The 15,808-nt window shown below is 40.4% G+C and overlaps 1 protein-coding gene across 1 annotated transcript; it reads left to right on the top strand.

Moving 5' to 3' along the window:
- Positions 1 to 323: 323 nt before the first annotated feature.
- On the top strand, positions 324 to 15,646 carry LOC141784527 (uncharacterized). Its single transcript, XM_074662366.1, has 25 exons — positions 324 to 634; positions 1,399 to 1,459; positions 1,533 to 1,595; positions 1,673 to 1,705; positions 1,787 to 1,843; positions 1,929 to 1,994; positions 3,330 to 3,389; positions 3,472 to 3,531; positions 3,644 to 3,706; positions 3,832 to 3,909; positions 4,197 to 4,256; positions 4,330 to 4,401; positions 4,490 to 4,552; positions 4,631 to 4,720; positions 6,300 to 6,359; positions 6,497 to 6,562; positions 6,763 to 6,834; positions 7,288 to 7,362; positions 7,484 to 7,537; positions 9,661 to 9,705; positions 12,605 to 12,682; positions 12,774 to 12,813; positions 12,891 to 12,936; positions 13,025 to 13,439; positions 15,019 to 15,646. Exons 2-25 carry the CDS (start codon positions 1,400 to 1,402, stop codon positions 15,499 to 15,501), a joined length of 2,259 nt encoding a protein of 752 aa, XP_074518467.1. The 5' UTR covers positions 324 to 634; position 1,399; the 3' UTR covers positions 15,502 to 15,646.
- The last annotated feature ends 162 nt before the right edge of the window (positions 15,647 to 15,808 follow it).

Here is a 15,808-nt window from a genome sequence, read left to right as displayed (position 1 = left end):
GTTCACAAATTCTGATCTACAAATCTAAATTCTACTAGTGTTCATTAGCTTAGATAAATGTAAACAATCTATGAACTGACTTACATGTTTATCAAAATATATGTGAAATACATATAAAAGATGGGTAATTAAAAACAAAATCGGAAAAATAGATGATTAAATCTAGTTTAATAGAAGCTGTACACACAAGGTTGATTGTACTCCAGATTATGTGAAAGGCATTTCAGTAAGTTTTGGCAACACAGCAAGATCCATGATGGGACAACAGAAGTCCCAAAGGAAAGAGACCACGCCCCCAAAAAGGCAATGCAGGTGATTCAAATGAGGACACGGAAAGCTCGTTTCCCAAAGAATGTGAAGCTTCAGGGTGGAGAACCGGGCTTCTCATGTGTCACCTGTAGCTTTTGTTATTCACTTTTTCAGCTCAACTTCACCTGAAATCTGAGCAGCAGACTGCTGACGGTATCATCGGTAATCAAACCTCATGAGGTTCGCCTGAGTTTTGGCCAAACCAGTTTGACGTCTCTCCGTGATGAAAGGGAAGTGAGACAGTCGAACAACTTTACTCAGTCGGTTTACCTCCTGTAACTTTCCAAACAAGCAGTTTTGAGTTGTTTTCTAACGCAGCTCTGAGGTAGGCACCCTACTTGTTTCACCTTGTCATTGCTAGTCCAGGTTTTGTGATGTCAACATTCCTCTGTAGCCGCAGATACAATGAACGATGCTGTTTCTGAGCTGCGTTGAAAGCGAGAGCGGCACACGCCGAACCGCATTCAAAATTCTGTCAATTTCACATTTTCGTTTGTTTTGCGTGTGTTTTCGTGTTTAAAAGCAATTACCAGAGTCATGACCACTCAGTTGTACACATTTTACAATTCGGCTCAGTTCTGTTCGGCAAAACTTTACCTGAAGCGTTGTTTTTAAACTTTTTTCAATGACTTGAGCAGCTTTTACGCTCAAGCTAGTGACGTTAGCTATCAGGTGACGTCGTGTAAATAAAGAGGGAATCAACGTATTCTGTCACCCAGACTTTTCTGTTGTGTAGTTTCAGCCATTTTTCACCAAATCACACTGTACTACATGTTAACGTTTACGTGATTTTGGTTCGTTTCAAAAATTGCCAAAAAAGTGAATGGGGTTTGGTTTGTAGGGTCTGCTAAGAGAGGTAGGGGCGAAAACGACCTTGCCAGCTGATGGCAGGTGGTATAAAAACATTACCCACGTGACTGTGAGAGGCTGTACTCGTTTTTAATCAAGCTGGCATGCCTCCATTTCTTTTAATAAGTCAGTTTTACAGTGATGGGTATGAAAAATGCAGTGATTAACTTATTGTTATTGGAAGTTTAAGCTAATTTGCGCAGATTTAACATCGTAATAACTAGAACACCTGTGTTTCAGCATGAATATGTTCAGAAGAGACAAAACCTCTTCAGCTGCCCCCCAGAGGCCCAGCACTGAGGTATTAAAACCTGTCAATATTTTCAATTTAATGCGTATTTGTTTTCATTAACCAACATTTTATTCATCACCAGGATCTAGACACCACCGTCTCGCACAGCCACAGCCAGGATGAAGGGTTGACACCAGCCTCACAGGTGAGTGTTCAAACCTGAACATACACAAACAAACGTGTCCTCTAGAGTCACATTTTGACTGAAATCATTTTTCGTAGGAAATCAACAGCGAGCTAATCCCAAAGACAAAGGTAAAAGGCGGTTGCAGATTTGAAACATCTCAGCAGTTGCGTATGTTTTGTTGTTTAATCTGTGTACTCTTTGAATGTTAGAGGTCAGGGGTGATGGGAGTTATGAACAAGGTCAACCCATTCAAGTATGCTTCACAGGTAAAATTTCATGACACAGAGATACAAACCAAATATTATGATATTGAGATCTCGGTGCTGAGTTTTGTGATTTTTGTCTATACAGGCCTCCTCCACAGTTGAAAAAGCTCCTTCTTCAGACTCACTAGACCAGGGAACAGACTCAGCACAGGTGAGAAGACCTTAAATCTTACAGTTTGTTCATTTACCATCTAACATTGTCAGAAAAAACAATAATGTGATATTTTTGGGGGTCCCAAAATTCTTGACCGCATTCGTCCCCATTAGTCACTATTTTGGCTGTTCTGTCTCGGACAAAAGAGAAGACTCCCGTGCTAAATTTCATCATTTGAAATATATTTCAAGGCACTGTGTGGACTTTATAGGTAATTGTTCATAATCTTTGATTTGAAATGAGATTACTTGCATCGAAATGGTGGTTTTCAATGCTAATCTTCAATATCTAGGGTCTTTTTCCGGCAAGTAGACTGGAAGCCCCTTGCTGGGAAAGTTTAGCAGTAAGAAGCAAAATCAAACAATAGCCCTGAGTAACAAAAAAAAAATTGTGACCCCTGCCTTTCTGTCCTTGAAAAATGTTAAAAGGAACAGCTGAATTCTGTTAATTTGCTTCCAAGTCAAATGCACACATTGGCAAGGGTCTTGACTTAGGCCGGTGGGTGATGCCTTGTTCCCAGAAAAACAATACAGACAACAACTGGATAGTCCTTGCAGCACCTTTAAAAAATCAGCAAGAAGATCTAAGAGTAGTTGCATGACTGCCAGCAGTAGAAAAATTAAGCAGTTCAAAATATAAATAACATGACCCGGTGCAAGGCAATGGTACCCACTCCATGTGAAATACAGAAGGTCCAGTACCACCAACAGGAACATCAGCTCCAAACCAGCCACCTACAGACTGTTTTCACATGGATTTAACCTGTTCAGTTTGCTTTGAGCGGAGCAGCCCAAGACAACGCCTCTGCTAAAAACAAACAGTCAGTCAGTCTGTCATTATAAACAACTACACCAGACTATGCACCTTAAGTATTACGCAATTACTTCCATACAGAGAATGAGCAACACCCTTGAACTTGTCATGCAATTGATTAGCAAATGCCTTTTGAAACGCCGACTCCAGCCGACTCCAGCTGACTTCTCACTGTCTTCAAAGAGAGGAAGCTGAATCTCAGAGAGCCTCTCCTACGAAGGCTTTTGAATACAAGTTTCAGATATGACCAGAGTCGCCAAGTGCTAATGGTTACCATATTTGTAAATGCCACGGCTGTAATTGGTGTAGTAATAAAGAGAAGATAGCAACGTAGCTTTGTGTCAGGCTGGGAACAAATTAATAATGTTGCTGTAAAAATCAGTGTTTAACATGGGAGTTAATGGGGCTCCCTGGGTGTTTGGGGCCAGTCTCTAGTGGACATTTGAGGAACTGTATTTTTTGACACCAAATGTTGCCACTACTTTGCTCAAAATTGAATATTTGAAACTTGCATTTCAGAACCCTAGTCGGATGAGAGAAGTCATGCACAAGGTCAACCCGTTTAAATCCACCTCCCAGGTAAGCACAGCATTTTGCTCATGTAAAAGTGTTAATGAAAGATTAGCAATCGATTCAAACTCAAATTTTTTATTTCATGCAGGTCCCTAAAGTGCCATCTTCGGAGTGTCTTGAACAGCCACAAGCCCCAGATTCCAAACATGTGGGTAACTTTATGCTAGTTTTGAAGATGCTACAATGGATTTCAAGGAAGTTCCATCTTGTTGATTGGAGATTGTCAGCTTTGTTCGACCAACTTGTTTCTTTTTGTTCAGAATCCAGTCACATTTTCAGGAATGATGCACAAGGTCAACCCCTTCAAGTCTTTACAGGCAAAGGTACTGGCTGGCCCCGTACTATCAACGCTACAGCAATTTATTCTTAAAGTTTACTATTTCACCCTTTCTGTACGTCTTCTACTCAGTCTACTGTTTGTTTTCCTCTGACTTTGTTGACTTTTTAGGACGCCCAGCCTCTCAACAATGAGCTGTCCTCAAGCAATGGGAGCTTAGCTGAGAACAACAACCTGCCAGAAAAACAGGTAGATTGGAGAAGCTATGAACCCTTAATTGCCTATATCTGACGTAGGACTATTGCTGATTATACACTGTAAAAGTTACAGGCCTTGTTTGATAACTATCATAGACCTGAGCCACCTTTGAATCAACAAATTTGCGATAGAAAACATTTGGTATTTTGAGAATAAAGAGATTGCAGTATGCATTACAGTCTCCCGATGTTATTCTTGAAACAATCACTTGGCACCAGAAAAAATTTGGAGTAATCCAGGTTTTGAGTTTTGCCTTTCTTTGTATATCCATATTTCAGAACCCTGGGGTGCTGAAAGGAATGATGCAAAAAGTCAACCCATTCAAGTCCACAGCACAGGTACACTTAGAGTCCAATAACCCTAAATGAATGGTATTGTATCAGTTTATTTCCCTTTATCTTCTTTTTGCAGGTGCCAAAAGCAGATCCTCAAACTGAAACTACAGATCCACCAGAGACTATGAAAGACAGTGAAGTCAAAGAGGTAAACCTTTTGTTCTTAAGTTTTTCATCCATGGATAACGGAACAATTTATCCACCTTCGACTGACCTGTTGTGTTGGTTTTGTTTAGAACTCAGGGACGTTTGCAGGGATGATGCAGAAAGTCAACCCATTCAAATTCTCACAGCCAAAGGTACAAAGTTCATTTTTCACAGTGCTGTGATGAATTATCTGCATTAGCTGTTGCTGACTTTGTTTGTTGACTTTTTAGGACGCCCAGCCTCTCAACAACGAGCTGTCCTCGAGCAACAAGAGCTTAGCAGACAATAACAATACACCAGCGCCAGCACCAGAGAAGCAGGTAGATGTACAAGGCTAAACACTTTTTCAGCCTGGTTCAAAAAGCAGCTTGGGTCAGAATGGCTCATTTCTCGATCAGCACATTCTGTAAACAAAGGGGTGAAATGAAGCTGGGTTGAGTTCAGCATTTCCAATAAAGCCACCATCAACAACAGGCCTCAAAACTCTGTATTCGAAACAAATGGGTGACATCACTGATATACAGTCTATGCATGAAACCCTATGTTTAATGTGGCGGTAGAAACAGCCACCAAAAGAAAACTTTTGGATTCATCTTTTTAATAAACTCTACCCAGATTAAAGGAAAAGGTCACCAATCAAGTTGTAGTACGCACTTGCAGTCCCTTGTGAATTCACTAGACATGGAGTTTCAAACAGATTTTATGTTTTGTGCCCAAATTGGAGCCGGCACACTGTGTATCTCGGAGTAATAAGAAACAAACCAACAATAACGCACAACCACTTAAACTATTTTCCTGTCGAGGAGTGATAGCTAATAACTGTAATTTGGCAATCATAAAATACCAATGTGCTTTCTTTTCTTCTTCCTTTTTTGTAAAACAGTACATTTGAAAATTCACGGATAACTACAAAATTCAAATTCAAGCAACAATTATTTCATTTTCATTAAGGCTTGCACATACTTGCTAATTAACTGTTTCAGAAACATGGTTTATATTTTGGTGATCAGAAATATATGGTTTATTTAGGGGAGCAGTGGCAAACACCTGACACTGGGTGGTGCTCTTATAAAATTGTCAAGCACTATAGGCCTGTATGACACAAAACCACAGCTTTAAATCTCTAAAAACAATATTTTCTGAAAACTCCAGCCAAAGTGAAGATTTTGTGTAGATTGTGTAGACGCTGGGAAACGAGGTTTTTGGTTCTTCATCGTCACAGCTGAATGATGGAGGCTCATTGTGATTGGCTGGTACAGGTTTCACGTCTGGAAAACACTGACAAAAATGTATTTTTTCTTCTAGCCGCACTTATCCGGGTTTCCCCTGTCCGTGTGGACTGGTATTTCTGAAAACGAATGAGGGAGATATTTGTTTTTGAAAATGCCCAGCTACGCGTGTACAAGGCCTAAAACGACTTGGCTTGCTAAATTTATTCACCACCCAAGTTAAAGCAATGACGTTATTGTCTCCCTTAGTTTGGTTTTAATGTCAGCATTAACACATTTTCATAAATCTCCAAAACAAGACATTTCTTAAACTTTTTCTTTTTTAAAAAAGTTTGGACTAGGTAAAATTCTTCAGGTCATTCTCAAACCATGTTTTAATTTTTGCTGAAAATTTCCGATAAAGTTGCCAATCAACGATGTTACTACTCTTCCATCAAAAGCGTTGGCTCCATTTACTGCACAGTTCTCTGCTCTGATGATGCTATTCATACACCCACCACTAGATGGCGCCAAGTGTATGAGTCTGTATTGGTCCTGCCTTAAAAGAACTCATCGCCTCTTGATTATGGCCTACATTCACACAATGACACAGCTTTGTTTTCCCAAAGATAAAAGAATGTGACGACTGAAAGCACTGTCATCTGTTTTCTTTGTTTTGTTTTGATCACAGAACCCAACTACGTTCAAAGGGATGATGCAGAAAGTTAACCCCTTTAGGTCGTACACTCAGGTAACGTTCAGAAGTTTCATAATACGTTTGATTTGGAGAAATTCACCCAAGAGAGACATTTCTCCGTGTTTGTTTTAGTACGTTGGGAAATTCTGTCAAAAGGAATGACAGGTGCAATTTGTTTTGGTGGCATACAGATGCCAGAGGAGGAATGTGAGACAGACTCCGTGGTTCCAAAACCAGATTCTTCCTTGAAGACTCCGGTAAAGGTTAAGTTTGTTTGATAAGGGGGAGGGGAACTGTTTAGTTTGGTTTTATAATACTTCAGAGCAGCGTCAGATATATGACATTTAAATCCTTGCTGTCTTACTTCTAAAACAAAGCTTAACCTCTCCTGAAATGATTTATCTTTGCACATTTAGTCATAGATTTAAATTAAACTGTAATTTGTTTTTCATTCCAGGAGCACAAAGCTCTTCAGAAGGAGCTCTCCACCAGCACTGAAAGCTTGGACGACAGCACCATTGAGAGACACGTAAAAAGACTTTTTTATTTTTGGCGACTTCCTTGGAAGAGTTTGGCAAGAATTGAGTCATTTTCCCCCAAACCTGATAGACTCATACTCTATTTTAAGGCTGGTACACCTTAAAGTTCCCTGTAAACAACCTGAGCACAGCACGTAGCCTTGCAGAAAAAAATGCAAACCAACTGCCAAGTACGAATCACATGATGTGGCAAAGAAAACAATGGCATCTTTTTTTTTTTTCAATGATGGCTTTTTTTTGAGAGGAGGGGGGCAAAGACATGCCAAAGTGTCACTGGGGCAAGGATTAAGCTTCACCAGAAACAGAATAAAAAAAAACAAAAGTGTCTGATGTAACCTGTGCGTCACGGGTTAGGGTTCGGTCGATATCTGTCAATGCAAGGAACTGTATTTAAATGTATGATGAATCAACCTGCAGAGACTAATCCATCAACTTCTGTGCAGACTGTTTGGTACACTGATGGCGACACCAGCGCTGAGGTGAAAAGCCAGCCGGCCGAGGCGCCAAGGAGGACAATGGTACGCTCAAGTGAAACCTAAACCAAACCTGTCACTTTGAGTTACTTGTGTATGAATCACGTTACATTATATTAACTATAAGATCTGAAAGTGGTTATTGTTCTTTTTATTTTCCTTTTAGACTTTTAGGATAAAGAGAATCCTGCCAAGTGCCTTTTTTGGGTCAGCGGCAAAGGTATGAGGAAACATCACAGCCGTTGTGTAATGTTTATATAAAGAGAAAATTCATCAACCTAATTCCTTATTTAGAAGATCTGAGATGTTATGTTTCTTAGCTTCTTTTTAACCCTTACATCCCCTGAGCAACCAATTTGTAATTTCCCCGGATTTTTCACGTTGATACTGTAACAGACTGGGTGGGTTGTTTGTAAAGGTGAGTTATTTCGTGTTTTAGAATTACAAGGGTGAGTGTCTGTTTTGCAGATGCTTTAACACCTATTGAAGGCTAATTCGTTGCCCCCCTTGTGGCCCAATTGTTGAAACACGTGCTAAAGTGCCCCCTCTCGGAAGCCCAAATGTGTAGCCTCGTCCACGTCACCTGTCTGTTTCTGAAACGGAAAATGAAGCACATTGGCTACAGCAGCCATATTGGTAGTGGCAAGGGCTTCGCCTACAGCCATAGGGCGCCGATTAGCGACTCAGACAGGAGACGTTTTTTGAACTAGGCTGTAAATAGGTTTATTTCTGCTTTGAAAATGGCTTTTTTGGCTTGGTGTGTTTGTGACTTCCGCTACTTCCAGAGCCAGCCTCAAGCGAACACTCGAGAAACAGCAGATTTTAGCACTTCTTCATTGTCTTATATTCTCAGACCGGCGGTTGCCGTTTGTGCACACTGCATGTGCAAGCCACCGTTCCTAAGTACTGTGTAGGATATGTGTCGTCAGACCCTGCAGTTTTGGCTGGCAGGGACAAGCATGAGCATTCCAGTCTAGGACATGGAGGAAAAAAAAGTATAGGCAAAATGTTAACACACAGGGCTGGGGCTGGGGGTGGGGGTTGGTTGTGGAAATGTTAAGGCACAGGATGGGAGAAATCTCCCAAAAAGAGATGTGTGTTTTCTAGATTATTTGTTTATTGTTACAGTACTTCATGGTAATAAATCTTATAAAGTTAAAAAGCCTGTTTTTCCCCTTTTAATTGTAAGGAACAAGCATTTGTGGGCATGAAAGTTGAGTGTGTGGTTCCCCAATGAAAATTTGCCAAGTCTTCTCTGCCAGTGCCAAAAGGCTTCTTGTAGCTTGGACTCTTGTTTGGTGCTTTTGGTTGGATTGGATGGTTGAGGTCTGAAGAAAGGAGACATTTTGGCTATAGGCACCTGGGGGTACCAGAAGCCCAAAAGTTGTTTGGCATTGCCAAAGACAATTCGACAAATTTTTCATGGGGGAAACCCACATACACAGCTCTGCTGCTCATCCCACAAATGCTTGTTCTTTACAGAAACATATCATTATGAGTTTCAAAACTCTCTATCTCATCAACATGATGAATAGTTTCCCTAAAAATCTGTTTTAGGAAATTGGTAAAAATGTGTCCTACCCCCTTAAGGATTGTCATTTCCACACTTTGTTTCAAGAAATCCTTGCTAATTTCAAAAAAGGTACAGAATGAAAAACACCAAAAACTGTTGATCATTTTTTGGAATAAGTATTTTCTGCATTGAAAGAATTATTATTTACTAAAACCTTTAGTAAAAAAATGTTGCCAAAATCACCCAGTGTGTCAAATATGATACAAAAAATATCACTAACAATAATAATAATAAAAATAATCGCTGATATATCATGCAGTGATTATTTTAATTGTTATTTTTTCCTCTGTACTGTTTTTATTAATTTATTTTTATTTATTTTTTAATTTTATTTTTTTTGTTTTTGTGAGACTTTATCTTAAAATATGGAGCACATTTCGGTTTAGTATATATATGTATATTTTTTTTCATTTTTTTTTCTTGTCTATGCACTCTTTTGACAGTTTCTGTTGATTTATTTTTGTTTTGTCAATAAAACTATATATTAATTTATTTAAATATAAATTTAAATAAAATGTGTTTTATATTATTTTATAATATTTTTGTGGATTTTGTTGAAAGGGTAACTCAACATCTTGGTTCCAAAAAAAAAAGTTTTCTGACTATTTTCGGACGAGTTAGGCTTTTGAGTTAAATGGGAAATAAACAGGCTCTCTAGAAATATGATTTAATACCAAGAAGCATAGTTACAACAAAGAATTCATCTATCAAAACACAAATTCCCTCATTTATTTGTGCTCAGTTTTTATAAATATATTCTTGCTTTACAGGATTCTGAATCATCGACACCATCTGACACTAAGGCCCTGACTGAGGTGAGCAGAAACACATCACATGGTAACAAATAATAAAGTAAAAAGAAAAATGCATAGCTTAATGGAAAGAACAGTTTGATAGAGCAGAAGCTAATGAAAGGTAAACACCTGCTCAGGCTGCACGCGTGTCAGGCTCTGATGGGAGTCGCTCTTCAGTGGCGTAATGAAAGCCTGTAAATAAAGCCGAACATACCTCACAACAGCTTTAATAACCTGGGCAGGTAAATATGTTTAATGAAGGTGTGTGGAGATGGGACCGGTTTTCTCCAATTACCATTGAAGTTAGCGCCTTTGTTGGAATATTTTCCAACTCATATGATCCAAAACAGAGCTGACTCAGGTTTCACAGGGGAATTCTGTCGAGCTTTTTGCATCCTCGCGCTTCATTTCCTGTTGGCAGGGGCATTGAGTTTGGCAATTCTGAGCTTTCAGAGAACAATGGGTGATGAGATAACACCTGCTCTGGATGTCTTTATTAGGAAAAGGAAAGATGAATTGGAAAGAGGCCTCAGTTTACATATGTCTCTTCTGGTTCAGACAAACTCTGAGTGCAGAAGATGAAGGTAGCTAGCTTATTTTGATAACGAATGCTATCATTGTCCAAATCTTCAAGTTTTAAAAGGTGACTTATAACCCAAATCTGTTGTTTCAATAATGATTACACTTTTCATCTACTGAGGGGAAATTTTGATTCTAGTTAAACAAAAAGACAATAGGTTGAGTTATTATTTTAATCAGTCAGTAAGAGGATATGTTTGCTATCCACCTGAAATGACTTCTGGTGAAAAAGGCTCATTCGTCTTTCAGGTTTGAATGGTGCAACTGTCTGAGGCTCTTACATAACCCAATATGAATTCATTTCTTAGGCTGTCATACATTAAAACACTTTCTTTTCCAAGTCAGTTTCTCAATCATCTCACTCCTTCTGATTCATATGATCTGTTATGTACCCTTTTGTTGGGTCTTTTTTGTAGTATGCTACACTGGTTTTCAGTATGAGAAAACGAAAGTGAAGCTGATAGAAAAACTGTTTCCATAGCATCAACTTTAAGTTTAAAGAAAGTAGAAATGAACAGTTACCTCTTTAACAGCTGATTTAACAACTTACAAATGTTTCTATTTTTGTATTTTATTTATTTATTGGACCTCCTAGGCTTCCTCATCAAGATTTCATGAAAGCATTTCCTTGTTTTTCTTGAGTTTTGTATTTTGAAAGTTGAGACTTTTATTTTGAAAATTTTCTTGAACTGCTTTTTGCATGATGAAACAGAATCATAATTGTCTTTGTTTGCCAAGTATCTCAAGAATACAAGGAATTTGACTGTGGTTAACCACACTCTCTCTGTGCAGTTATTGTTTATACACACTAAATATTACAAAAGTTAGCAAAAAAAACAGTGTTTAAGTAGTAGAAAAAAATAGAAATATAATAAAAATAATAATAATAATAATAATAATAATAATAATAATAATAATAATAAAGAGCTTTGTACAGAGAAGAATAAAAAATATACATTTAAGTAAAAATAAAATAAACTGAAAAAAAGATGAATTAAAAAAATAGAAATAAAATAGTGCATTAAAAGGATGTCAAAGAACTGTGCAATTTGCAAAATAAATAAAAAATGATTGTGATAATAAGGAGGGATCAGGAAAGGTTAGGCCCTTACTGATTGATAATCTATTTGGTCTTCTAATCATCTCTCCCAAAAGTGTCTCTTTTGTTTGGTTCTACAGTATTAACACTGAATCATTCAGCACAATGTTTGACAACCTTTGTTATTTCAGCTATTAGAATAGAATAGAACTTTATTGTCATTGTAACAAGTACAACGAAATTGAAGTCACAGCAGCAATCAATAAAACCAAAGTAAGAAAGTGTATAGAAAGTGCAAAAAGCTCCATAAGAAAATAGATGCTGACAGCTTGTCCATCATTGTCCAGTCAGCCAGCCTCCACCTCCACAGGGTCCAGGACTGAGCTTCTTCAGCAGTCTGTTCAGTCTCTGTCTCCTGGATCCTGTCTGCTCACAGCAGGTGAAGCTCTTCCAACAGTGTTAGCTCTGTTAGCCATGTCTGTGAATAACATGATGCTACTCTGCCCTCTGGTATTCCCTCTATTGCTGGGTTAGCACAGCTAGCTCGTCCATCTTATTGGAGATAGATCTTAAGTTCCCAACAACGATGGATGGAAGGACAGGTCCATGTCGTCACTTCTTAGCTCACACCTGAGAACCAGCACGTCGTCCTCACCTCCTTCTCCTCACCTTGTGGGAAACATCCGGCCGAGCACCAGTTCGCATTGACATGCTACAGGCTGCTAACAGCTGATTTCTCATGTAAACAATGCAGCCATGGTTACATGTAGGATCTCCAGACAAACACAGGAGAAAAAGTAGTAAAAATATCACTGAAGACACAAAAAGTTTGGTGTCCATGACCAACAAATGAGCCATACGAAGCAATGATCCACTCCAAATGCTAAGATGACAAAAAAGAGACGAAAAAATTACAAGAAATGGGCTAAGAAGAGAGAGCTGCTGCAAAAGGCAGCCATAGCTAACAAAACTATGCTAAATAAATCAAATTAAAAATGATATTACAGATGAGCTAATAAAGCTAAGTTCCAGAAGCTAACGCTAATTTAACTAGAGCCCTTTGGACAACAGCTTACAATGATGTACGATCACCAAAGCAGGAAAAACTAGAACAAAACAGGCCAATGAACTCCCAGCAAACAAAGAGACATGATGAACAACACAGCTAGGTGTTAACGGTAGGCTAACTTTAGCTAGCGTTAGAGAGCAAGAAAGTCCTACCCACTGTGTGTCAACAAAACAGTTTTATGGAGTTCTGAGTGAAATATTGTGGACTCTGCTTTTGGCTTTTTCTGTTTGTAGGAGAAGGTGGAAGTCCAGACGCTGGAGTTAGCAGAGATCCCAGTACCCAGTGAGGGCACGTCCCTGGACCCTCTGGATGTAAGCTAGTTTCAGGGTTAATAATAAGTCATCACATCCTCGGGTTGTTTGATTTCTGTCTCTTAATGTCTGTGAATGTTGCTGTGTCCAGGACGAAGACGGCCTTGTGGAGTGGTGGAGAACAGTGGAGGGTATGTTTGGTCATATTTATTAGTGGCAGTATCATTGATTGCAGTTGAATGTTGGGGCTAATTTTTCTGTGCTGTAGGATGGGAGGAGTGGAATGAAGCCAACCAGGAGGACGATGCTGAAGAGTACGTATGAGATAAACTTTAGTATAACTAAAATCAGGGAAATCAGGAATGTAAACCGTAACACGTGCTCTCTGTTTCGTCATCTCAGAGTGGTCGAACAAGCGGCCGATCGTGTCTTCATGGCAGCCCGTCTCTTCGTCCGATTCTTCAACCAGCGCGGCGCTTCCCTCCAGCAACGCATCCTTGAACTCCTATCACTGGCTGACGCCGCGGACATTTTCCATAAGAAAACCGTCTCAGCCAGTATTGGCGGCGGCGTGGCTAGCGTAGCCGGGTCCATCACGACCATCACTGGCCTCATTTTGGCGCCTTTTACAGCAGGGACGTCCCTCATCGTCACCGCCGTAGGTATCGGTGTAGCTACAGCGGGCGGGGTGACATCTGCTTCCGCGAACATCACGGACACGGTGCATTCGAAGACGGATCGCAAGAAGGTGGAGAAGATGATCCAAGACTACGAGGAGGAGATGAAGGACATTAAGGAGTGTCTGGAGTTTTTACAGGTAAGGTTTGTCGAGCCCGAGTAACTTAACCCTGAACTACAACTGGGATCCCAAGCCCCTTTTCCACCAAGCAGTCCGGTGTGGATCAGTTCAGTACGGGTTGGATTGGAAAAGCCTGATCTTTGTTGCTCTTTCCTTACTGTTGCGTTTTTCTTCTTCATTGGATTTATTAGCGGGGTACACTGTCGCAATGCCATTCAATCACGTAGTTGACGAGTCTGTCAGCATCAGGCTTGCACATTGCCTACTAAGAAGGGCACGATTGACTGTGGAAACAGCCAACAGGATCAGACTTTATTGATCTGACCTGTACCAAACTGAACTGATCAGGGGTGGGCGATAAAGCCTCAAAACTATATTTTAAGGAAATATTGTAGTATGAATTGGCACGTAGCCATAATCCACGGAACTGCTTGACCACACATCCGTCGTAGAGGCAAAAAAAATCTATCGATGATAATGTAGCTTTTGCGTCCTCCTCATGTCAGTGGCGATTGCTCTAAGACGTCAAGGGAAGCTCAGCTTCCCCTAAAATATCCCCAAAAAAAGTGTTGATCTGTTCTGCTGTGTGAACATTTCATTGACTTAATCTGCGCTAGAATTCCTTCATCTTTAGTTCAGAATCAGCTCCTATCACAGGTAACTGGCTCCACCTCCTTCTCATTCATCCCCGCAGCGTCTCAGCGCTTTAACACAGTCGGACGCTGAGCGTCTTCTGACTTCAGCGGGGAAGCGTAGAGTGGGTTGTTCCACTGTGGAAACTGGACGGTCATTGGATAAACGCTGGGCTTTGTCCCGCCCATCGGACGCTCAGCGTCTCTGGGGGTCTATGAGGCAGTGGGCTGGCCTGGACGCTGGGCTTCTGCATGATGATTGGCTGATCTGTCTGAGGCTGAATCCCTTTTTGATTGACAGTCAAATGAGCCAGTCAGTGATCTTGAAGTATAACCCTCCACCGGAGCATCTTCTGAGTTGTTCTGGACTGATCCGGAGGCTTTATTGATCCCCAGCGAGTTTACCTTTCTTAAAAAACAACAAGCGTTGAGAGAACACTGGAAAAACCACCTGGTTGGTACGACAAGGTCACAGATAATTTTCTTGAAAAGAAACGGAGGGTAGAATTTACGTTTAAACAAATAATCAAATTTATGATGTAGGCCGGAAAAAACAAGCTTCCCCTCCTTGACTGAGCAGCAGCCGACACTGCCTCACGTGTCTTCATAGCCGGGTTGTTTTCGTCCGTGTGTTTCAGCTTTAGGTGGTGGAACATGTTCCAGGTGTTGCCACCCTTTGAGGTAATATTTCTCCTTCACATTTTGCATTTAATGAGTTTTACTGCGCATCTGATCTTTGTTCAGCCAAACCACCTCCACATCACTGAGGTAGCTGGACCATTTGGTGGAAACGAGGCTTGTTTAATTGGGGGTAGGGAAGTGCCTTTGACTCTTGTGGACTGGTTGTTATGTTGATATGAGAAACTTGCCAAACTAACCAAAGAACCAAGGAACCAGTCTTTGTTTGGTCTATTGATGTTAAAAATCTGACTGTACATGTGTCCCTACTTTTTCTTACCCAACAGCAAGGAATGGAGATTCTTGAGGAGTGGGACTTCGAAGCTTACGCCGAGAGCATCTCAAAGAAGCACCTCAACCAGAACGTCAAACACGTCATGAAGGAAGGCGGCCGAGCCGGTAAGGCTTTGGTCATCAACACAGAGAGCCTAATCAACACCGTCCAGGTCCTCGGCACCGCCGGGTCCGCTGCCAAAGCCGCCCAGGTCATGAGCGTCACGACGGGGGTCATGTCCGGGCTCTTCCTCGCTCTGGACGTGTTCTTCCTCGCCAAGGATTCGGTGGAGCTGAAAAAAGGGGCGAAGACGGAGTTTGCCGCAAAGATCCGGGAAGTTTGCAAAGACCTGCAGGACGGGCTGCTGGAGCTGAACCGCATCAAGGAGGAGCTTCAGAAAACCATAGACGGGGTGGAGGTAGAGGTGGAGGAGGGGGAGGAGGATGAAGAACAGCTAAAGTCTGATCTTAAGAAACTTATTGAGCTTGAAGAATGAAGTAGTTTTAGCTTCAAACCAAACCAACACTTTAAAAATGTGAGGGTTTTTAGACTTTAGGGTTTTAGTAGAAATAGAAAACGTCTTATTTTTAAAGAGCTATATTGTAAATATTTATATTATTTAAAGTAGAGTTGTAATTATTATTTGGTGTTTATTTCATGGAAATAAAAGTGTCTCTTTTGCTTGTTTTAAGTTGTTTTTGCATCTTTTATTAACCACCATGCACCAAACAGACCAGCAGAGGCTTTGGTTTCTGGTTGACAGATTTCAGGATCACGTGAGGCATGATCAGGGTTACACGAGG

This window comes from Halichoeres trimaculatus, unplaced genomic scaffold (assembly GCF_033239565.1).
Source record: "Halichoeres trimaculatus isolate MK-OKI-2021-1 unplaced genomic scaffold, fHalTri1.1 fHalTri1_scaffold_22, whole genome shotgun sequence".
Classification (NCBI taxonomy): Eukaryota; Metazoa; Chordata; class Actinopteri; order Labriformes; family Labridae; genus Halichoeres; species Halichoeres trimaculatus.
This window is presented reverse-complemented; position numbering and strand designations above follow the sequence as displayed.

Excerpts from the sequence above, each read along its gene's own strand:
- LOC141784527 (XM_074662366.1), top strand. The coding sequence starts at position 1,400 with ATGAATATGTTCAGAAGAGACAAAACCTCTTCAGCTGCCCCCCAGAGG. Across the intron at positions 6,563-6,762 it reads ATTCTTCCTTGAAGACTCCG|GAGCACAAAGCTCTTCAGAA; the intron begins GTAAAGGTTAAG and ends TTTTCATTCCAG. Across the intron at positions 12,814-12,890 it reads GTGGTGGAGAACAGTGGAGG|GATGGGAGGAGTGGAATGAA; the intron begins GTATGTTTGGTC and ends TCTGTGCTGTAG.